This window comes from Lethenteron reissneri, chromosome 50, assembly GCF_015708825.2.
Source record: "Lethenteron reissneri isolate LAM-NWPU_2019-01 chromosome 50, ASM1570882v1, whole genome shotgun sequence".
NCBI classification, from domain to species: domain Eukaryota; kingdom Metazoa; phylum Chordata; class Hyperoartia; order Petromyzontiformes; family Petromyzontidae; genus Lethenteron; species Lethenteron reissneri.
In genome coordinates, this window is record NC_083828.1 from 5790400 (window position 1) to 5816120 (window position 25721).

At 47.0% G+C, this 25721-nt stretch overlaps 1 protein-coding gene across 2 annotated transcripts in view; it reads right to left on the reverse strand.

Moving 5' to 3' along the window:
* Positions 1 to 25721, reverse strand: part of LOC133355128 (BDNF/NT-3 growth factors receptor-like) — a 302261-nt gene that overhangs the window by 223680 nt on the left and 52860 nt on the right. For both annotated transcript variants that reach the window (XM_061572441.1, XM_061572440.1), the window contains exon 2: positions 1357 to 1434. In XM_061572441.1, the coding sequence (XP_061428425.1) occupies positions 1357 to 1434 (78 nt within the window). The remainder of the gene's footprint in view (positions 1 to 1356; positions 1435 to 25721) is intronic.

Below are 25721 nucleotides of genomic sequence, written 5' to 3' on the forward strand. Positions count from 1 at the left end.
CGTTCCAGACGGCCGCAGGCGCGCATCCTAAAAGCGCGCGAAGCGGTGACCGTCTTTTTTTAAATCCTTTATATTAAGTTCACTTGCTTGCGCGCTTACGACCGTGCAAATCTTTCGGTCGTTTTTTAACCCACTTCCCGTGATCCAATCGAGCTGACATTATGCACACAGACTCGTTGTGCGTGACAATTTATTTTCGTGAAATTTTTTTCTCCAAAATTAACATTTTAGGAAAAAATAAATTATATTTAATTACCAATTGCTTAATGGTGGCAGGCAATCATCTGGCCCATAGGTGGCAGCCATCTCAAGCCAGAGGACGAGAGGACTCTAGCCGCCACGCATATAAAGGATTTATAGTGAAAAACTTTGTTTTTACGGGTTAATTTTTTGTTCGACGGTTCGCCAAAAACCGCCGCTGCGAGGATGACCGGAGTTCACGTGATGGTTATGGCTCTTGCGAGGAGTCGAATTCGCATTAACCACACGGCACTTGTGTTGAACATGCAAAACAAACACACTCTGGTACATTTTGATGCATCGTCTTTGAAACGAATTGGAATACACCAGACAGCCTTTTTGCATGGTCTCGTCTCACCGGCGTCAGAGTAGAGAACGCCAAAAAGGCGACCGGTGCAAGGACAATGCACCTATCAGATAATTTATAGCTCGGGGTGAGCAGCTATACCATTGGACCTTTTTTCGCCAGCATCAAAGTGTAGAGGAGTAGTGGGTGACGTCACGTCACGCTCGCCCTCGAAGAGAGTGGCGTCACAGAACGTGGCGTCAGGCAGACCTTGGGGGGACGGTGACGTCATGGCCCCCGGGGGGGTATTTAAAGGGAGACCCAGGACGTAACCGGGGTTCGTCGAGGGGGTACGAGTTGGGACCCGCGGTAGGTGATCCTCACCTAGGCGTAGGCCCTTAATAAACACGGCGTGAGCCCCAACCAAGACCTGCCTCTGTGTCGTAAGTTGCGCCGCAACAAAAGTGTGAAACACAAGAGAGCTGTTACCATTTCTTTCAATGAAACAGCAGGTGTTAAGATGTTCTAACACCCAACAGAAACCTTTTGCAAGGGATCCTGTCTGCATTAGCCACACGCACTTGTGGCGAACATGCACACAAAAACATGCTCTGATATATAATATATGGGCATTGTCTTTCAAACCGGTTGGCCTACGCTCAGAGACGGCCTTCTTTAGGGCCAGAGTCTCAACCAATGTCAGAGCAGAGAACGCCAAAAAAGGCGAACAGCACAAGGGCAATTCCACTATGAGAGCAATTTTTAGCGAGGTCATTGGTGGTTCATCTGTGGTCAGCAGCGAGTCACGTGCACACGGCTCTCGCACTCACAGGTTGTGCAGGTTGATGTAGTACTCGGCATCGATGTCGTTGATGCTCTGGAGCGACGTCACTTGCTTGTCAATCAATCTGCGGGAATAGATGGGACACCGCGCACCACCGGACGTGTCATTGCCACCTCGAGTACAAACTCCGCGCACCCGCACACTCTTGGCCAAAAATGTTGAACGGTGTTTGATTTTTTTTCTCGTTCTTCTATATATCGAATATATACCACCACCGTTACCACCACCACCACTGAGTTTCTCGAATGTAATATCGGCAAAAGTAACGCAGCCCTTTGCGCTAGTCTTGCTGTCCTTCCCTCCGCACCTCCCGATTAGCAAGCTTGGCTTCGTACGGTACGGAAGAAGCTCAACATACATGCATACAACATACATGCATACAACATACATGCATACAACATACATGCATACAGCATACATGCATACAACATACATGCATGCATACATGCATACAGCATACATGCATACAGCATACATGCATACAGCATACAGCATACATGCATACAGCATACATGCATACAACATACATGCATACAGCATACATGCATACAACATACATGCATACAGCATACATGCATACAGCATACAGCATATAGCATACATCATACATGCATACAGCATACATGCATGCATGCATACATGCATACAGCATACATGCATACAGCATACATGCATACAGCATACATGCATACAACATAGTACACTAATCTAGTGACAGGCTTAAGGACATTCTGCTGCGTAGGCAGCTGCTGTTCGTACAGCCTCGCATCTGCCGTGCACCGCTGTGTACCCTCGGAGCTCTCGCAAGTGCATCGTCGTCATCAGCCATCATCTATCTACTGCTGGATGAAGCCCCCGCCCTCCACCCCCCCCAACAGCATGCCGTCACCATCTCTCACGATATTCCAATGATCCAGAAAACAATCCCCCCACACCACGCCCCACCCACCCTACGCCCCCCCCGCACGACCCCCCCCCCACGCCCCCCGCACGACCCCCCCACGCACCCCCCACCCCAACTCCACGCCCCCCCCCCACCCACGTCCCCCTCACTCCACATCCCGCCCACTCCACTCCACGCCCCCCCACCCACGTCCCCCCCCCCACTTCACGCCCCCCCCCACCCACGTCCCCCCCCCCACTCTACATCCCCCCACCACCCCACCCTGTTTCTTAAAAAGTAAACGCACGTTCATCACTCGCAAAGAAATCAAATGAATCGCACCCACGTCAATTACCAACAAAGGAAAACAGCCCTCCAGACTTTGTAAAGTTGTGTATACACACATATACTGGGTGCATGATTACACTCTGCGCAGATTATTAAAATGTGATCACTCACACAAATTGACCCAGTAAAAATTGGGTCAGTTTGTGCACATTTTCTAAAAACGTGCTTTTTTGATGATGCGCAAAACTGCATGCAACTTGTTGCAACTGGCTTAATTCATCCATCAACCTATCATCCACATTGGCCGTTGTTTATCCAATGTTCGATGAAGACCTCCCCGAGCCTCCACCGTCCACCGTGGCCTTGCGGTGCCACGATCCATCATCTTCCATCCAGGCAACTCAGCAGCTCATCTCATCGCTTCCAACCTTCGCGGCTGTCATCCTCTCAAGCGCAGTCTCGTCCAGTGGCCTTGAGCCTTTCGCACCAGACGGGACCTGCCCAAGACCCAACATCGCAGCCGTCTCCCTCTTCTCAAGCTCTGCAAATAATGCGCTGGAGGTCCTTTCGTACGTCGATACAATGGGTCTGTCCTCTTGGTTCTTTCGGTAAAGTTACGTAGGTAAAGAAAATAAAAAAAAGATTTTTAAAAAATCACGACGTTTCGATTGCAACACAAGCAATCATCATCAGGTGTGACAACCACAGCAAGAAATTTTACTGAAGTAAACGTCGCGATTTAATTAATTAATATTATTTTATTTTTTTATTTTCTTTACCTACGTGACTTGACCGAAAGAACCAAGAGTATGGATCCTTGCAGTCGCGAAAACTTCAAATCTAGAATGGGTCTGTGGCCAGAAAGTTTTGAGACATGCGTACATTTGAACTTCTTTCGCACCGCACGTGGCCAGCCATGCTCATCAGAGGTGCCCGAGGGGGGGAGGAGATGATACCACCAAATCGGATTTACTGGAAGCGTCTTCTCACTTAACCTTGGTGTGGGTAACTCTAGCGAGAGTGCGAACCCCTTTGCTTGACTCGCGTCTGAAATATATTTGGACCATTATCTGCAACAACAACAACAATCTCAGCGTAACAGTTCCACCCTTGCGAATGGCTTTTCATCACTTCTAAATGTGTTTTATTTAGGCCTTGGTTTGTCACGGCTTGGACGACTGCATCAATTTCACTGAATCGAATGTCTTTTTCATACCCTACAAAGGCTGTGGCCATAATGGTATTTGATATTCATTAGGGGTTTTTGTTGTTGCTAGAATTCGGCTTATTCTCACGGTTGGTTGCGTTGTAAATTTTTCATTATCGCGTTCACAGTGGTCTTCGGGAACAATTTATATTCGTGTGATAAGAATCTAATGAGTCTATATGTCATGTTTTTTTTTAAATACAAGAATGATTGAGGCATCATTGCATCGTTGCACTATTTCATTTCAGTATAAACAAATCGGTCTGATAATTGCATTGTAACAGCTGGTCCAGCCTTTGTTTGACGATGGCTACGGTTATTAATCTGGTCTTGGAACTTTCCACTCGTGTTCATGCTGCGAAGGACTCTTTACTTTTTCAAGTGTGACATTCAGAACATCATAATCCTTATCTGAAAAGGAATCTGTCTCCTGTGCTATTTGAATATTTTGCTATCGAGATTTGCATACGTTTCCTCCACGAGTTTAATGATTCTGTCATGCTTTATGCTTGAATCTTGCCCGATTTGGGTGACCATTTGCGATGTATCAATCATAAACATAATGTCCCACTGCTTTTATTATGCACCCATTTTTTCTTTTGACATCGTCTGTTACTTTGTGCGCCGTGTTCCTACGATGTCCACGCTCATTCTCGCCTCCCCCCCCCCCCCCTGATGGCGTTACAGAGTTCCGTGTGTTCTATCGTTCGCTTGCCATTTTCGTCAATATTATCGTACGCACCCCACGTTTCTTCATCAGGCTAACTAGCCTCATGTTCCGTTTATTGTTTTAACGTCACCACTCGCCGCCCGTTTCGTCGCATTGATTCTCAAGGCACTTTCATCTGCTGCTTAGGATCGGCCTAAATTATTCCACCATACCGGCTGAAGAGTTGACCCGCGATGTTCACGGTTTTGTTTCTGTAATTAGTGCTGTCCTTCCCCTCTTTTAAGTCGTCAAGGTTTTGCTGCGAGGAAACGTACAAGTAAATTAACGGGTAAGCAAAAGTTATTATTTTATTCAGAAAACAGGAACGTGATTTTTTTGTCACACTGAGAGAAAAAAAGAATACACAATATTGTCTGACTGACCTTACTCACGATGTAGGGCTATTGCCAGAAATGTCACCGACTACTTATATATTTTTTGTAAGGCAACACTTATAATGAGTGTGTTGCGTTTGTTGTTGTTGTTGTTAGAAACTGCGTTTGGGAACCACTGCCAGTGCAGCAGCAACGGCAGCATCCCCAAAGAAATTGCTTAAATGTTCAGGGAATGTTTTGAGGTTCACAGAGAGATGGTCCAAAATAATCTCGGTTGGCCAAGTTGGGGAATTGGGTGAATGGTATCGTATGGAGAAATAGCAACGTTCGATTGTAGGACGTTAGGCTTTGGTATGAAGTCAGGAGCTTTGGGAGATGATAATTGAATTTTAAAGATGTCTCCAGGAGCAGAGGACTGAGTATCTAAAGACTTCTAGATTTGAAGCTTTCGTGACTGCAAGGATTCATATTCTAATGTTTTCGGTAAAGTCACGTAAGTAAAACATTAAAATGAAAATAATGAAAGTAAAATAAAAATAAAATAAAAATCACGACGTTTCGGAGGCAACACAAGCTTCCGTCTTCAGGTGGAACCATCACAGCACGATAGCTGTATCAAGTAAGACTTACTTGATACACGTAGGTAAAACATTAAAATTAATAATTTCCACCTGAAGACGGAAGCTTGTGTTGCCTCCGAAACGTCGTGATTTTAATTTTATTTTTATTTTACTTTTATTAATTTAAATTGTAATGTTTTACCTACGTGACTTTACCGAAAACCTTAGAATATCTAAAGACTGTTAAACTATTTTTTTATTTTACCAGGTAAGGGCCTACTGAGGCTATATACTGGAGCTATTATATCAGAAGAGACCTGCCTATCACAAATGACAGCTCAATAACATGGCTTATTGTAATGTGGATGCCACTGTGGCAATATGTTAACTACCTCGCCTGGTAGACAGGAGGTCGTGGGTTCGATCCCGATCCCGATCCCGACCCTGACACCTGCTGCATATCTGGAGTTTGCGTGTCTCTCTCTCCCTGTGTTTCCAGGTCCTCCGTTTTTTCCGTCCACATTTAGAGTCAACGTGCGTTTATCATATATATATATATATTTGGCTGCTGCGATACATTTCCACATGACGATAAGAAATTTCGTTGAGCTATCATTTGTGATAGCTAGGTCGCTTCTGGAACAAAGAGCTACAGATCCTCAGTGGGCCTTTACCTGTTAAAAAATAAAAAATAAATAGTTTAATCGTTTTTAGATGTTAAATTTCGATTTAAAGCTTTCGTGACTGCAGGGATTCATCTTCTTGGTTCTTTCGGTAAAGTCACGTAGAAGGGAAATAATAAAATAATAAAAATTCAACATAATAAAATAATTCTCACGACGTTTCGGCCACAACGCAAGCAGCCGTCCTCAGGTGAAGAACAGGTCTGTCGGAAAGACGACAGACCTGTTCGGAAAGACGACAGACCTGTTCTTCACCTGAGGACGGCTGCTTGCGTTGTGAACGAAAAGTCGTGAGAATTATTTTATAATGTTTTATTTTTATTATTTTATTATTTCCCTTCTACGTGACTTTACCGAAAGAACCAAGAAGACGTTTTTAGATGCTCCGTCGTTTCAAGTAGAGCCCCCTTCCACCACACTCATTCGAACTGACACACGTGAAGTATACACGATGGCAAACCACCGTCTAGGACACAAGGCTGCTACTGCTACGTGGGCAAAAACAACAAGTCGTTCATTCTCGTAAGCAAACTCTACAGAGAGCTTAGCGCAGCTTAGCCCGTTAAAAAAAAAAGCGTTCAATAAAATTAACCAAGGTGACTGTTGTAAACAAACCGTGCGCAGATTAACGATGCCAGCTTAAACAATAATATTCAATCAGACAGACTCGTCTAGCAAACATGTATTCCACTTAATACTGTGTAGTGTGTGCAAAGTAGGGTGTTAATAAAGTGCCGCTTGCAATGTTTACCGTTTGCCATGAAGGACTGGAGGCTGCCCTATAGGGAGATGGAACGATGGAATGAGCTCGTGTGCAGGTGCTAGGAGGATTTATTGTGATCTTTGAGGCCTTCATCCAGCAGTGGATTGACCATGGCTGCTGCTGCTGATTATGACGATGATAATAATTTGGCATCGTGGAAAACGTTACACTCTTTCGAATTCGTTTTTTTTCATCGTAATGATGGCAGTTGGGGGAGGCCTTCATCCAGCAGTGGATCGACCATGGCTTACGATGAGGGAGAACATAACGACATCGGCCATTTCACATTCATTGTTTTTATTTTAGCTCTGCATTCATGTCGCCCAAGAACCTCATAAATATTCCAACTTGGCCATAGATTACATCACAGAGCGATCAATGCTTGTGGCTGAGTGTGTGTCTCTTTGAAATATGGTTGGGCTGATAATTCCTGCAACTTGTTATTGCCAATATTTGCATGCCAGGTTTGATTAAATGTGCAGCCTTCTGTGCGTATTCATATTTCTCAATATCGGTGTGACTTATTCCATACCGTTACCATTGTTCACATTAATAATGATGATTAGACTTTAAAAGTCTAAAGTGCCTTTCACCCAGAGGTCACAAGGAGCTGTACAAAACATAACAACAGCAGCCGCCATTCGCCATCCTGCGGCGGTGACGTCACCACGGCGATTGTGCCAGGCTAGGTGCACACAAATATACATTGCGGGAGAATAAATAAATAAATAATTATCGCGAATAAAGCGGGCTATAATTGGATAAAGTTAGGAAGTCAGCAAGCCTCCCCCACCACCTGACATTCGTGGAGGTTTGTTTGACCATACTTCACCACGACGGTCAGTACGACGGGCCGACGAAGAGCGAGGTGTTTCCCCTGCCCACTGCCGCTTTCCCCGCAGTAGCCAGGGATTGAACTCGTGTCGCTCTGTCCATAGCACAGCGCAACAATCACCGAGACCAGCAACTCCACAAAATCTCCCATCGAATATATTGGTACACGGTGTCACGACGGAATTGCTCGCATTAACCATTAGGTCCCACGAAAAACGTGTTTTCTTGTTTTTTTGCACGACGCTGCTAACAGCGTGTAGATCTGCATCGGCACTGATTAACATTGCTCGTTGGCATTTGGCCACCGTCAAAATCCCAAAGGCGTGATAGTTACGGCAGCTGCTTCGGGTTGCAGACGGGTCACGGGTTCGATTCCCAGTTCGGACCACTGCTCGTTTCCCTTTCATTTGAAACAATTAGGGACCAACCTGTCCATCTGTCCGGCGATTTGCACTACAGAAGAGGGCCATGGGTTGTTTAGTTTTTTTTTCTTGGCAACATCGTCGTCTTTTTCTCAGTGGGGATTTTGTGCCACCTGCTCGGGGTGAAAAAGTGGTCACCTGATTTTAATTAAAAACACCACAAAAAACAAGGGGATAATCTACGTGCATATATATACAACCTAACAAACTTTATATTTTATTTTACCAGGTAAGGCTCCACTGAGCTATATGGATATTTTTAAGAAGCGAACTGGCTATCAAAAAGTATAGCCCAATGAAGTGGCTTATCATGTGGACATGTATAGCAGCCAATTAATCTCAACGCATGTTTCTAAATGTGGAAGGAAAAACCGGAGGACCTGGAGAAAAATTGCCACGTGACCATGGGGAGAGAGATATGCAACCCCCAAAAATACAACAGGCGTCAGGGTCGGGATCGAACCCACGACCTCCTGTATATCAGCAAAGGTAGTTAACATCTCCTAGCCACTATGGCACGCGACGCACATCCACCCTTTGCTACCCGTTCCCTGAAATTCCCTCCGCGTCTCCCAAAGCGTCTGACTGGATATCAAACCGTAACAACCTACCGTGAAACGTGATAGCATTCACCCAACTCCCCAACTTGACCAATCTAGATAATCTAGGACACTCTTTCTGTAAACCTCAACATTTCCTGAATGAAATTTCGATTTAAAGCTTTCGTGACTGCAGAGATTCATCTTCTTGGTTTTTTCGGTAAAGTCACGAAGAATGGAAATAATAAAATAATAAAAATAAAATAAACATAACAAAATAATACTTTTATTGTTTTATTTTTATAATTTTATTATTTCCATTCTACGTAACTTTACCGAAATAATACTTTTATTATGTTTTATTTTAATTATTTTATTATTTCCAGTCTACGTGACTTTACCGAAAGAACCAAGAAGATTTCCTGAATGATTATATAATTTACGTGTGGATGCTGCTATTGCTGATGTCCTGGCAGTTGTTCCCAAACGCGTATATTCATATACTAGTTTTACTACCCGGCTTCGCCCGAGAATTCGATTCTTGTCTTGGATTAATACACTGCCTACGCTGAGGGTGGTGGGGGGGTGACGTCAGCAAGGCACACTGCGGGACGCTGCCGCATGCGGGTGACATCACAGGTGTGACGTCACCACTCACCTGCCGTGCAAAATATATCCATTATTGCGCCCCGCTCCCAATACAAAAGTCTATTTTTATACTTTTTGCATTGTGTACAGTCTGGAAACTACCCACATGCCAAGTTTCAAGTTTGTTGCATGTCGGGAAGAATGTTAAACATTTTGAACAGACACACATGCACAAATTTCCCTTATATATATATAGATACATGGTATACATGGTATTACAGGGGGATTCGAAAATGAATACACCATAAAAAAGTGTAATAGTTCTATTGTTATTCGAGATACTGACATTAACTTGCCATGGAAATATGCATTAGACGTGTAAGTTTTAGTGTGTTCTGAGTATTGATTTGTACTTTTTCTGTTTCAGGAGAAACCTTATTTTCTGACATAATGACAAGACTGCCCGACCTGACGTCATTAGATTTTTATACTAAAGTCTTACACTAGCACACCAAGTGGACCTTGAAGAAATTGTTTTCTCGGAGGTTGAACGCCGAATTAGATTGATTGTAGCGAATCATTGATTAGAGAAAATGATTGATTATTTGTGAATGAAGGACAACATATGTAGGAATGTATTAACCATTCGAGAGTATCTAACCAATGCTATAACTTTAGGGGTACGAGTGACTGTAGGGGTATGGGTGACTGTAGGAACATTAGTGACTAGGGGTATGAGCGACTCAAGGGGTATTAGTGACTGTAAGAACATTAGTGACTGTAGGAGTATTAGTGACCTAGTGGTATGAGTGACTGTAGGAACATTAGTGACTCAGGGGTATGAGCGACTCAAGGGGTATTGGTGAACAGACGTACAAAAGACGAATCCCTTCCCGTCATTCTAAAAGTTTGCCGGGGAACAAGTACGAGACGAATAGAACAAGAAGAAAGAAAAAACCAGACGGATTCCCGAAGCCACCTTCAAACGCTCGCAGTTGCAGCGTTCGGAACGTGAATTATTGATGCGCACAAATGAAACTTCGCAGCGCGACAGCTTTGGCACAAGACAAAACTGTGGGGCTCATTACAATGTTTCGCTCAACTACCTGATGCGTCATTACACACATTACTAAATCCATATATGACTAAATACATATCCACTTTTTGTTTCGTTCAAAGCCACTCACAATTCGCATGCTTCCCTCGCAAGCGCACCTCAGATCGCAGCGCGGCCGTGACGCGGCCTGGCGGCACCGCGTGGCAGCGGTTCGCGGTTCGGCACGCAGCGGCAACCCCCGGTCAATACTTGCGGCAGGGGCCACACTAACCGTCGAGATACGACGCGCCACCTGCTTCACAGTTGACCCCGTCGTGACCCCGTGACGACGACGTCGTTCGCGAAGAGGTCATTGCCGTCGTGCGCCGGTCGGCCGGCCGGTCGTCGCGGTCCCACATTTGCCAAACTCAAAAAATGAAAACCAATTTCGGCAAATGACTCATACGCGACCGAATACATAGAAGCCATCATCGCCACCCCCGCCTACTGGTAGACAAATTCCGCGGGTCACTCGTGCAAATGAGAGACTCATCCCGTGGCCTCTTGCATCCACACCGGGTTAAACGGTATAAACTTGAAACATGCGCACAGTGAAAAATGCAGTCTCTCTCTCTCTGCGATGTATTACGAAAAAACCCACTGCACACCATAGGACGACGGAAATTTGGAATGGCAATTTTGAATGAAATCGATAATGATAGGGCCGATTTCATTACGATGTACTCTCTATATATATGTACGGCACATGCTATCAAACATTATTCGTTACACTTCCCTTTATTACCAAAGGGGACTGTGACTAAATTATGCGCACCCATTACTTCCCTGTTTGTGCTTATCGAACGTACGGTATAAATTAAGAGATGGTTGGACGTAGTTTTTTTTTTTCCACCAATGAGACACTTTAATTCTAGATTTGTCCCACATAATGACGGACGCTTGTGTTGCGCCCGAAACGTCGTAATTTATTATTTTATTTCTATTATTATTTCTATTGCTTTTATTATTTATGTTTACCTACGTGACTTTACCGAAAAAACCTAAGAGTAGAAACTTTAATGTTCTCGTACCGACGTTCTCTTTAATATGAACTCCCGTGGGTAGTAAGGGTTCCGTTTGTTCTTTAATTTACCGTGATTCACGGCGTCGTCCACGGAGGAGTAGAAGCTGCGAATGAAAGTAATATTGTAAAAAATCTTTTTTTAAATCACGCTTTAATTAAATGTTCCGTACTAGTAATGGAAGAACTCCACGACTTCGGGAAGTGGCCCCGAGGCTTGCCATAACGTAAGAGACCGTGGCCAATGACAGCCAACGTCAGTTTACCGTGGACAATTAGAGCCAAGCCGAAACATAACATATAAATAGGAATGTTTAAAAATGTGTTTTTTATTATAGAATATATTATTGTCATCAGTATGACATAAGTATACCAAGTTTGCAGTCGATACCACATTGGGAAGTGGGTTAAAATTGAGTTACAAGATTTGAGGATACAACAACAACGACAACAACAGACAGACAGAGTGAGTTAAATAAAAGCATGTAATAATAAAAATAGGTTCGTGTGCGGGCGCTCGGTTGGGTAGTTACCAGGCCGTGTGGGGACATTTACATATTAGCAGCCAAACAACTCTAAACGCATCTTCTTGGTTCTTTCGGTAAAGTTACGTAGAAGGGAAGTAATAAAATAATAAAAATAAAACACAATCAAATAATTCTCACGACGTTTCGGCCACAACGCAAGCAGCCGTCCTCAGGTGAAAACCAGACTCTGTCGCCTCGACGGACCTGGTTTTCACCCGAGGACGGCTGCTTGCGTTGTGGCCGAAACGTCGTGAGAATTATTTTATTGTGTTTTATTTTTATTATATTATTACTTCCCTTCTACGTGACTTTACCGAAAGAACCAAGAAGATGAATCCCTGCAGTCACGAAAGCTTTAAATCGAAACTCTAAACGCATTTGGATGTCAGAGAGAACATGGAAACTCAAAAATTAACAGGCGTCAGGGTCGGGATCGAACCCACGATCTCTTGCATACCAGGCGAAGTAGTGAACATCTGGCCACCGTGGCAACCCCGAAGCAGTGTGGATGGCCTTCATCCAGTAGTGGGTCTATCATCGCTGATGCTTATATTTACATTAGATGCATTTATTTCCTGGCTGCATGGATAGAGCGGTGGCACATAGATTGCTGGGTATTCTTCGTGCACCGTGCTGACCATCGTGCTGAAGCATGGTCAAACAATGCCCTAGGGTTACGCGGCGAATGGGGGCGACCGCCCCGGGCCCCACGCTTTGGGGGGGCCCCTGCGCTTCGACGTCGCGGTGGTAGATGTCATATATCCGGTTTGGTTTGCCCCGGGCCACCACCCCCCAAGGACCTCTTCTATGGTAGGCCCTGACAACGTGACCACGCCAAACAAACAATTGCAAATTGTTGCGATGAAAATAAAACAAATATTACGACTAAAATATCACGTTGGTTAATTGTACCTCTTAATTCTATAATTACACAGGCTGTCCAAAAAAAAAGTTACTCTTCATCATTCAATTATTGGAAGTAATACGCCGTGGGTGGAATGTTGAGGGCTCTGTGGAAGCTTGTGTGTTTCGATTTAAAGCTTTCGTGACTGCAGGGATTCATCTTCTTGGTTCTTTCGGTAAAGTCACGTAGTAAAATAATATTACGTACAAATGTGTATTATTTATTATTTTATTATTTCCATTCTACGTGACTAATAAAATAATAAATAATAAAAATGTAAACGTTATAAAATAATATTACGTTTTTATTTTTATTTTATTTTTTATTTCCATTGTACGTGACTTTACCGAAAGAACCAAGAAGCTTGTGTGTTCTTGAACAAATCAATCAACAGGAGCATTGGGGACGCGGTCACACGCCTGAGATTCCTGCTAGTGGTAGTGGCTGCGCACGTGGCTACTGGTAATCCGGCGAGGGTTGGTGGTTCACCCGCACAAAAACTGTGAATCTCCCTTGCCTTTGGCGTCGAAGAGGAGCCGTATAATACGCCTGGCTCGCCAGAAGCAGGCGGCACAGCAAAGTTCGGACTTTTCGATGTAAAGCTTTCGTGACTGCAGGGATTCATCTTCTTGGTTCTTTCGCTAAAGTCACGTAGAAGGGAAATAATAATAAATAATAAAAATACAACATAATAAAATACAATTCTGTCAGAAAGACAGCGTCTGAATGAACACTACCAAGCTTGCAGCGTATATTTAAGCTGGGTTAGAAGAGGAAGGGAAGTAGTGACTAATCCCATATCTGCATTTTCCATAAATATGCTAAATTCCTCTGTTGATATACAAATTCCTTTGTCAAACTTGATGCAGCTAATTCGGCTGTGACGGTCCCACCTGATGACGGAGACTTGTGTTGCCTCCGAAACGTCGTGATTTTTATTTTTATTTTATTTTCATTTTGATGTTTTACTTACGTGACTTAACCGAAGAAAACCTAAGAATATGAATCTTTGCAGTCACGAAAGCTTCAAATCTAGAATGTATTTTATTATGTTTTATTTTTATTATTTTATTATTTCTCTTCTACGTGACTTTACCGAAAGAACCAAGAAGAAAAAAAGTTCGGACTGATATGATCTCCTCCCCTCTGTGTGGGATAGAGCGTTGCCCCCTCGCACGCGTGAATTTTCCTCCGGATGCGCCGGTTTCCTCCCAAAACTTGTCAACAACTTTGGCTGAAAACACCTTAACGTGTAGAGGATCGCAGACCTGGGACGATGGTTTGGTCACACGCCTGGCTAATGCTGCCTTTCCAGCTCGCTTGTCCCTAGCCCCTCGGCGATTGTATTATTTTAGGTTATTGTACGTAATAAAAAAAAACAATGCATCGCATGGGGAAAATAAAGTTATCACAGGTCAAGCTCATTCAAAATGACACGTTCATTATGATACGTGTTGGTGAACACCTCGGACCCGATCTAAAACGACGTCTCGCTTACGGCCACGTGGAGATTCAAAGCGATGACCCTTACCGCCCCGGTACGATCGTATATTTTTATGGACCTTGCCGTCACACTATATATATATCATTATAATAACGAACGATAACTTTGCGGAACGATTGGTGTACAACGCGAACCTCGTATCTAACATTATAACGTTTCTAAATACGTGACAAAAAGGTGCGTGGTGGTGGTGGTTGTTGTTTTTCCCTCCCCTCCCCTCCCTCTTCTTCTTCCTTCCAAGGGCTCATTAAATGTGTTCGCAGTGTCGACTCTCGTTTCCTCTCGTTGGTGCCTGTCTCGTATAGATAACGACCGACCCAGGAGCACACCTCTCGCTCTCTGAATTGTGACAAAAATTTAAATAAACTAAATTTGTTTTTATGTAGCAACAGCTTCATCCGGCAGGGTCCGGAAGCCGCGCCGAGGCGCACTTTCAAACGCGGGTCTTCGTGTGCCAGGTGCGGCTAATTAAGTTAATGAGAGAAAATGATAATGTGCCCGTGAAATTTAAATTATCCACATCGCCCACCTGGAGCGATTCGAGAGGGCTTTGAGGAGAACTTCACTCGCCGTGAGAAGGGGAGGGAAAATTAACCGCGGCTTGCAACAGCCATGGTCCCTCATCATATTTCATCATCATCATCATGATCATCATCGTCCTGGTCGTCCACTGCTGGATGAACACCTGCCCAAGTTGCTACCTCATCATGACCCCTCGCTCCTTGCAATGCCAACGATCCATCCAACACCCGCACACAGTCTGCGGTAGCCACCAACCACCACCACCAACCACCACCACCACCAACCACCACCACCAACCACCACCACCACCAACCACCACCACCACCAACCACCACCACCACCACCAACCGGCCACCACCACCAACCACCACCAACCACCACCACCAACCACCACCACCAACTACCACCACCACCACCACCAACCACCACTACCACCACCAACCACCACCACCACCCACCACCACCACCCACCACCACCACCACCACCAACCACCACCACCAACCACCAACCACCACCAACCACCACCACCAACTACCACCAACCACCACCCACCACCACCACCACCAACCACCAACCACCACCAACCACCACCACCAACTACCACCAACCACCACCACCACCAACCACCACCAACCACCACCAACCACCACCACCACCACCACCAACCACCACCACCACCACCAACCACCACCACCACCACCAACCACCACCACCAACCACCACCACCAACCACCACCACCAACCACCAATCACCAAACGCGTGCAGTTCGTGTCGTGTATCCCACGATCACAGTTCAACTCGGCAATGCAGGTGTCCGATCTCTCGGTCACGAATTCATTGCCGCCACGCGAACGCAGGTGATGCGCCAACGCCAGGCACAGGTGGGAGAGGCCCAGCCCTGGACTCAAGCCGAATTCATCGCTCCATCTCCCTGGCTGAGGATCCCTTTGACGGACGCGTTCCATACCCTGGCTAGCCTCTCAGTTATCATTGTTTTCTCTCTCTCTCTCTCTGCGGGATGGATTGCAAACGGTGTCGACCAGCCTCCATTGGGCTCAGGGAGGGATCTTTGTTGAGTTTTGTATATGTTTTATGTGCGTGGAGTTTGCATGCTTTCTGTCGGTGGAGTTTGCATGTTTTCTGTGTAGTGTAGTTCGCATGTTTTCTGCGTGTGTATTTTGCATGTTTTATGCGTGTGCAGTTTGCATGTTTTCTCCGTGTGCAGTTTGTATGTTTTCTGTGCGTGAAGTTCGCATGTTTTCTCCCGCTGATCTGCACGGCTTTCCTCCGAGTAATCCGGTCTCCTCTTCCTCCCGTAGCCCACAAATCACAAGGAACCATCCAATGCGAATCATGTTGGCCAAGCATCCCCGATGCGGCACCCTCGATGCGGCACCCTCGATGCGGCACCCTCTTGGATTATAACAAAATAAAATAAAACACACCGCGCACGATCTTGATTTGAAGCTTTCGTGACCGCATGAACCCATACTCTTTAGTTCTTTCGGTAAAGTCACGTCGCGTGATTTGTTTTATTTCATTTCTAACTACGTGACTTTACCGAAAGAATCAAAGAGCACGATGCACGATATTCAATCCCGGGAGGTTCTTTCGGGGAACTTGAAACTACGACGACAACAGCTGAAGAAGCTGCCCCTGCACGCGGAGCGAAACGTCGGTACATCGTTGGCCGAAGCCAAACAAAATAAGTAATATTTAAAAAAACTTTTTTAAAAACACGCTTTATAATGAAATGTACCGTACTAGTAATGGAAGAACTCCACGACTCCAGGAAGTGGCCCCGAAGTTTGCCATAACGTTAGGGGCCGTGGTCAATGAGAGCCAACGTCAGTTGAACGTTGACAATTAGACCCAAGCCGAAACATAACATATGAAATAAAACATCTTTAAAATACATGTTTTTTTATGATACAATATAGTATTGTCATCAGTATGACATAAGTATACCAAGTTTGCAGTCGATACCACATTGGGAAGTGGTTAAAAATGTAGTTACAATATTTGACGATACAACAACACAAGAACAACAACAGACAGAGTGAGTTAAATAAAAGCGTGTAATAATAAAAGCGTGTAAAAAAAACGCGCAGTGGAACGGCCCCCGAAATTTGCCGCGTCGAGAGTGGGGGGGGGGGGGGTGATGGTGTGGGGGGAGGGGGGCCGCTCTCTCCTCCGACTCGACCGGAATATCCTGCGCCTTAATTGCCTCCGCTAAAATCCCGCCTGGCCATCTCTTAATGAGCTCGCCACCCAATTCCATTCTGGCTACCTCTGGCTCCGCTCCATTTATCACCTCCCCACCAGCCCACCCCTCCCCACCAATACCACGCCATTCGCTACTGGGTGACTGTGACGTCACCACGGCGCCTGTGCCAGGCCAAGTGCACTTCGAGGCCACGTGAAGTGTCGAAGGCTCGCTGGCAAGAGGTGGTCTCGGGACAGAGCCGGCAGGTGCCGTGGGTTGGCTGACTGAGATGAGTGGCAGATGCGACGGCTGTACCCCTTAACTGTGCCAACTTGATGAATTGTATCGGCCCGGCGCTCCGCTCGTTGTTGTGAGCGTCGCTCATCTGCCCTCCGTTGTTGCTGGAGGGCGACTGCCTCCAACTGCCCAGTAGCGTCCTTCACGAGCCTCCTCCATAGGACTCACCCCCCAACCACCTCACCCACCTCACCCACCCACTCACCATACACCCACCTCACCCACCCACTCACCATACACCCACCTCACCCACCCACTCACCATACACCCACCTCGCCCCTACCTTCCTTCCACAAACCTCCCCCCACAAACCTCCCCCGAACCCAATCCCCCACCTCCCCCCACCCCCACCCTCTTTGAAACTAATTTCAGGTGCTTGGCCCTTCTCGGATGACATTTCCGGGACTTGCGATAGGGGGGGGGGGCTAAAAATAGTCCACCGTCACCGTTAACAAACACTGCGCCTTGAAATTGAAACATCTGTGTCGTTACAGAGACAACGGTCTGTGCGCGAATGGCTCCCTCGTCACGGTCGAAGGAGGTAATGAGGGACGGCTCATTGTTGGAATGTTGACGACGCTGCTGCTGCTGCTGTTGTTGTTGTTAAGCGATGTGCCTCCGTGTTGTGATGCGGAGCCGACTGGACGATGTACGATCCCACACAGTGCCGGATTATCCTAGAAGCAAAAGTAGCTCCATATGCTACAGGCCCCGCACTTTCAAGGGCCCCGCGCTAAATGCTTTCAAGCTATCAATTCCGGTTCAGTGATTATGCACTTGCTCTATTACTATAGTACTACAATGCCTTAAATTTTTACGAACGACTGGGTGTTTAAGGTTAGCGATTTGTCGTATTTTCTGGCTGTATAGCAAATGAAGAAATACAATTACTTTACTGTGCGAGTGACAAATGTGTCTAGAGGAAAGCCGCCCACACAGATTCCTATCTGAAACCTGATTCCCACCACCATCCGGCACAGAAGAATTCCCTCATCAAAACACTACACCATAGGGCCTACTGCATTTCTGACCAAACCACCTAGCCAGTGAACTGGAACACGTTCACCAGGCTCTTAAGATGAATGGATATTCGGACCGCATTATCCGCAAAGCTGTTTCTCCAAACATGGAAAAACAACCCCCTGAGACGTCGATCAAAACCATCACGTTACCATACATAGCAGGCGTTACCCAATAGATTTCGAAAATCTTAAACAAACACAAGATCCAGGTCCGATTCAGTACAGTACACAAAATCCGGGATCTAATCCCATCTGTGAAGGATGTCAATCCTGACATGCAATACCCTAGAGTCTATAAATTAAGTTGCACCTGTGGTGATTGTTACATTGGGGAAACGAAACGACATGTCTCGGACCGTGTTCGCAAGCACAAGGCAGATCTGAAACACGACAGGACCAATACCTCCGCTGTGGCTGGCCATTGCTATAACACTGTGGGCTTTCATGATATTGTTTTTTCTGAGACCAAGGTGCTGTGCAAACCTTCGGGCTACTATCAAAGGTTTGTTCATGAAGCCATCCAGATATATATACATAGACATAACTTCAACCGAGAATATGGATACAAATTGAGCAATCATTGGAAGGATGTTATTAACCAGGTAAAACCTTAACTGCTTTATGGTGTTGGCTTCATATCCGCATCTCCTGTTGCTTTAGCTCGCCACTCCCAGCCCCCGCCCACTTCCCCCCCCCCCCCCCGACATTTTGTCTCTGCTCGCCCTTTAATCCCTTCTAGTAGCGCTCCACTTGGCAGCACCCCCCCCCCCCCTCTCTGTCTCTCCTCTCTGGCTCCTCCCCCCTCTCTTACCTATATAGCCTCTTGTCACGGCAGCCCTTTTGCCCACTTCAGCAATTGTTTCTTGCTGTGGTTGTTCCACCTAATGACGGACGCTTGTGTTGCGCCCGAAACATCGTGATTTAATTTATTTTATTTTATACCGACGTGACTTTACCAAAAGAACCAAAGAGTATTTACAAATGTGTGTTTAAATATTTGTGTTTTTTTTATTTAGGGCCCCTTTATAAAATATGCTACAGGCCCCACACGAGCGTAATCCGGCATTGCATCCCTATGATGATAAGCCAATTCGTTAAGCCGTCCGTGATGTGGCCAGGTCGCTTCTGAAAAATAAGCTAATACCTCGGTGGGCCTTATCTGGTTAAATAAAACTAAAACTGTTTAGTTTTAGTTCTTTCACATCGGTGAAAAAAGCTTCACAGCTCATCGGATTCCTCTAAAGAAAGAATCTGATTCTGAACGACGATGACGACGACGACGATACTGATGATAGAACAAGGTAAAGCTGTAGGTACCGTTTGTACATCGCTGGACTTGAGGATGTTTTGACCTGGAGCGTCGCCTGACACTGTCGGTGAGCGCCACTCCAGGGCACGGCCGTCAACACTCTAGCCTCTTGGTTGTGTGGCCGGATTTGAGTATTTGTTTAAGGGGGGGGGGGCAGGGGGGTACATGTGTCCCCGGGCGCCAAGGTAAAGGGGCGCCAAAATGAGGCTTACAACGTTAGATTAGAACTTATTGCGGCGGGCGCGGCAGCCTGAAACTACTGCACAAATCTACACCTCAACCGAAAAGTTTATATATCCCGCCACACACAGCCTACATGTCATGCAATTACATTTTGGTTTGTGATTAAACGGGGGGGGGGAGGGGCGCCAATTTTATGGTTCGTCCCCGGGCGCAAAATATCCTAGCTACGCCACTGCGGAGCAACGCGCTTTGACGGCGCCCGCAGCCCCCCCCCCCCCCCCAGCATTTGAGTTTGTGTCAAGCCATAGGCTGTGCCGGAGAGAAAAGACCCGCGGAGAGACCGGCAATGGATACCCAGAGTCACTTTTCTGGCATTCCTTAATCCCCCCACCGCTCCCCCACTTCGCGCAAGAAGAGAACGTAAGTGACGTCATCACATCTACCCCTCTAAATATGGAACTAAACAGGAGGATTTCTCCACGAATCTGGCTGTCGCCTGATGAAGCTAGCTGTAATTACTGGCGACACGTTGTACTCAGATTGTAAATGTTGTGGATTTGCTCTCCAACACACAACCGGTGTGCTGTACTAGTAACGAATTGGCATATTCTGTTCACGTGACAAACCTTACTAATGAGCTGCGTCGGGTGGTGGCGGGTTTAACGACACATTTATTTACGCGATCTAACCCCCCCCAAAAAAAAAAACAATATTATTGATGATATTGATCGCGAAAGCCGACTCCGTGTTAAACAGACAAGGAGCTGCCTGCAATGGCGTGTGAGCCGGGGGAGGCATAGCGAGGCTCTAGCGAAGGAGGACACGTAATGAAGACAAAGCTCTTGGCCGTGTCGCTGCCACTGTTGCCAGACGTTTTATTCCTCCGCCTAAATCGAGGAGAACGGACAATCGGAGCCACGGCGTTCGTCTCATCCATACCCCCGTGCAACCGCCACACACACAGGTCGCAAAACACACGCTCGCACACTATTCTCTTCTAGTTCACGTTTATAGAGGGCCCTTTCCAGGGCGCTTGAGGACGCAATCCAACGGCGTTCGGTGAGGAAGGCGATGGGACAGGGGCTGGTAATGGAGCTGATGTTGCACAGGGGTAGGTAAGGCAGAGTAAGGTGGAGTGTGACGGTGAGTGAGGGTGTTTGATGGGTGCAGGGTGGATGAGAAGCAGTGGGGTATGGGGCACATGCGTGAAATGGTGAAATGGGAATGGATGAGGATAGGTGGAGGGTGGTCGGGCAGAGGTCCAGTGGCCGGACAGTTGAGCCAAACATCCCCCGTATAGCCTTAACAGACTGTTGGGGCAAGTACTGTTAGCGAGTATCAACTATGAAGGCCGGCACGGCACACGAGGGGGTGGGTGGCCAGCACCACGCCCGGCCGCCTTTGTCTCCCCAGTGGCGATGTTTACATACTGCACCAGGTACTTATTTGAGGCTGAGTCGACCTAAGAAAGGCCCACAACCGTTTCAGATAATCGTCACCTGGTGTTGACCGTGAGCGGGAATCGAACTCCGGGTTGCAGGGGTTTGTAGGGCAGCGCGCTAACCGCTCCACTACCGTTCACCCACCCACTCGCCCACTCGCCCACTCGCCCACTCGCTCACCCACTCGCTCACCCACCCACCAACTCACCCACCCACCCACTTACCCACGTACCCACCCACCCACTTACCCGCCCACTTACCCGCCCACTTACCCACCCACCCACTTACCCGCCCACTTACCCACCCACCCACCCACTTACCCACCCACCCAGCCACTCACCCACCCACTTACCCACCTACCCAGCCACTCATCCACCCACTCACCCAACTGCAGGTCACAACACTTATCTCTCTGCTCCATCTCTCACATTGCTTTGTGTTGGAATGCCCTCCTCTTCAGCGTCTCGTTTCTCCAAGCAAGCCCTCAGAATAATAACCTGGCTCAATTCAATAACCGCATAACATAAACTGTTATATATATTGCAACTTTGATAGTAGTGATGTTTGTTACCGCCCGTCTCGCGTTTTGGGCCCTTCAGGCCGAGTGCCCAGCAACCGCGATGATTTTTTTCAATGGCCATGTACTGCCTGGCCTCCTGCCAACTTGATAGTCTGGGCTTTGTTGAGACTTAGCTGCAGTGGTAATTGGCTGAGAGATATGAGAGAGGAATATTACGAGAGCTATGTTTAACACCGTCCGTGGGACTTGGCATGATCACATTATTGCTTTATTCGGCGTGCAGTAAGGAAAACATGGCCAAGTCCTGGAAAATTGAGAATGTTCAAATGATTGGCGAGGGAATTTAAGTTGTTGTTATGCATTCTTCAGTTATTTGCTAATTTCAATTTTTTTTTATTCAACGAATTTCGAACCATTGCAGATTATTTCCTCAAACGTGATCATCATCATCGTCTCATTGATGCTACCATTTGTCCTGTAGATAAACAGACTTTCCCTTGCCACCATCATCATCTTGACCATTGATCAATCCACTGCTGGATTAAGGCCTTCCAAAGTTATCACCATCTCATACGATCCACTGCGCTGCACATTTCCACCTTGCACCTGCACACGAGCAAACGCATATATATATATTTTACATCACTCCATCTCCATGGCAAACTTTCCCTCCAGATGCGTTTCGAAGAGCACGGTTGGCTATGTACGGCGTGAAAGAAGTTCAACATTCGTTCCACCCCTTGGCTACGACTCCACAATTATGTTTAACCAATGGCCATCGTTCATCCCTTCTCGTGACATCTCCAGCGCACAGCCGTTTACTTTTCCTAATGGTTAAAACCGCTGTTTAAAAAAACGCTGTTTTTAAAACCACTGTTTTTAAAACCGCTGTTTGTAAAAACTACTGTTTTTAAAACTACTGTTTATAAAACTACTGTTTTTAAAACCCCTGTTTTTAAAACGATGTTTTTGAAACTACTGATGTTTTTAAACCGGAATATTTTCTCCAATCCACGTGCTTTTCTTTCTGTCAAATGTAGTAATTATGAGCGTGACCCCTCGCCCGTAAGAAATTGGAATTTCCACCCATGGCTCCGGACTGTAAACAGCCGATGAGTGCTAATCTACGCTCAATTGAGCAGGTAAGCGACTGCGATGTTTATTTATATATGGAGAGAGCGACAGAGGGAGAAACGGGAGTTGGTGGGGTGGGGGGCATTAAAATACTTTTATCGCTTTAAAAGACTGGCCAGCCGCGTTTTTATACGACTCTCAATGAAGTTATTTGCCAGCCACTTCTGAGATTGCCTATAACCAGAGTGGGGAGTGGGGGGGCAGCTTGCGGCATCCGGATTGGTGGTCCCCTCCCCCCTGCCCCCCCCCGGTCTTGGTTGAAAGCGTGCGCGTGAATTGATTGATAAATACGGTCGAATGCAAAAACAAAAAGACAAAACGCGTGCGGTTACGATGTCCACAATAAAAAGCAGTGTCCCCGGGCTTTCCAACCAGCTCGTTTCTCCGCGTGCCCATCTGCTGGTGAAAAGCACTGGCGATGAAGGAGCCTCACTGACGATGAATTGCAGTGAGTTAATTAATTCTCCCGCACGCCTTTGCCGGACATCACCATCAACCACCACTGTGGTATGACGGAGCATGCATCTTCCTCCTCCTCCTTCTTTCCTCACCCCGCTCGACTTTGGAACTCCTTCCCGTGGCTTCTTCCGCCCCCCCCCCCCCATCCCCCCAAAGTTCTCAAAATGACCGAGTTTAACATCGTAAACGAGTTCCGTCTTGTTTAGCTGCTGTGCTTTCGCTCGGCGCTCCCTCGTTGCTGGCTGTGGAAGTCCCCCTTCCAGTCGTCTCTTTTCCCCCGAGTTGCAATCGTCGTCGTAGTCATCCATCCGTCCATTCCGTGGGCTCACTCGCGACGTTGCGGCAGAACCGTTTATCCACCGCGGTTACTGCCTCTCTCAGTCTCGATCGACTCCCGTTGTGGCCCCCATGCCCTCTTCACTCATCCCCGTGGCTGTCTGCCTCCCCCTCGCACCCCCTAACCCTGTTCACGTCTCCTGTCTATCGTCGGTTTTTGCTGCTTCACCTAAAACAAAAAAACATCAAAGCGGTCTCCTGCTCAGTTTGAGAACTCAAGCAGTGCTCCTCTCCCGTTGAGAGCTCCTGAGACAGTGGTGGAAGTTCCTCGCTCCTATGGCGGGTTTCAAGTCCATTCATGGAGGAACCACTCCGATTAGCGCGGTTGGTTATGCACAGTGCGATAACAGTTCAACAAACACACATACACTCGTGACGCCACCGACAAAGTGGTACCTATTGTATCAACCCTGGAGGGATGATGGACTGAGTCAACCACCCAGGCAGGATTTTGAAACTCGGCCGAGCTTCCGTTTGCAAGCCGCTTGCTCTACCGCTGAACCACCCGGCCGGTTGACTTCTTGGCTCGCTCTCAATCACTTTCCCTTCTAGATCTGTCACCACCGCTGCATCTTGCTATTGTCCTCCGTCGTGGGAAATGGCAAGCAGCCTTCGCGTGGCCCACTCTGCTATGTGAGAAATTCGCGGCGAATGCCATCGAAGCGGCGACCGAACGTCGATCGCCGATCTCCCGGTCTCCAGAGCGGCAACAACAACAACACGAAACAACAACAACACGAAACAACAAACACTTAAGCCACGCCAACGGCCCTCTTCAGGGCCAAATAACGACAGCGGCCCCGGATAGGCCCCAGGACGAGGATGCTCCAACTGAACATTTGAGGGACTCTCGCGGGCCAAGTGCCAGCATCTCGCTACCACAGTGAACACCCACGTGACGCTTATGTCCTGACGCTTGACCGTACCAAGGAACCCACGTCCTGGATGCCCTACAGGCCAGTCGCTATCACATCCACGGATACAACCTCGTGACGAGCCAAAACTGTACCCCCCCTTCCCCACCCGGCTTTCTCTCCTGCCCTACTCCTCCCGTTACCTTCCACCTCTGAGTCGCATTGACCAGGTACGGCATCCCGCTCTGGCTCATTCTCATAACGTGTCCGAACCATTGTAGTCTCCCGTCCTCGACCGAGTCTCATGCATGCGCATTTGTGAACTTGTTTATTTTGCACCGTACGTAGCCAACCGCGCTAATCAGGAGGTGCGAGGGGGGGCGTTGAAGGACCACAAACCAAACGCAAAAAGCAGTCCTAAAGAAGTGAGTTTTCAATCTCGCCGATTTAAAAGTGCATAGCGCCGGTGGCTTCGTCATATCGGTAGGAAGAACGTTCCAGACGGGCCCCAGAGGCGCATCTGAAAGCGCCGCGCGATGGCGGTGACCCCACCGTCTTTGTTCGTTCGCGAGCCAAAAAGCCGCAGCCACCGCCGCCGCTGCCACTGCTGCTGCGAGGATGATGTTTTTTTTCTTGTTGCCCTCGCCCATCGCCCTCTCTCGCAACCTCCAAATTAGGTGGCGGCCCCAGCGCGTCCCCGCCGTTTAATTATCACGCTCGTGTTCCCGAGCATCCCGCTGAGGTGCAGCACAGCGCGCACGCACACCGCCTCTACATTGGCGAGTTAAAATTGAATACGCTTGCCTCTTCCCACGAGGGTTTCACAACAAAAAAAACGCTTTTACGGCCTATCTCGATCACGACAGCGATTTTTCTCTTGTCCTATTGTGATTTCCCCCCCCCCCCCCCCCACCGCCGACAATGTGACACATATGGTTATTATGGAAGAGCCGAAATCTTTTACCGCAAATTTCTGTCTTTTTCTCTCGTTGGGTTTGAATAACATCTTTCAGAACAAACGCACGTGTTCAAATTAATGCTGCGTGACTCTGAAATGTAAACAGATCGTACCTGTGGTCCTGTAACGTTATCTTCAAATTGGATTATTTCTTTGTCACTTAATTGGATTTTTTTCCCTAACATGATGATATTGGTGGTTTATTATAATCACATTCAAAACAACGGTGGCAAGGTTCTGAAAA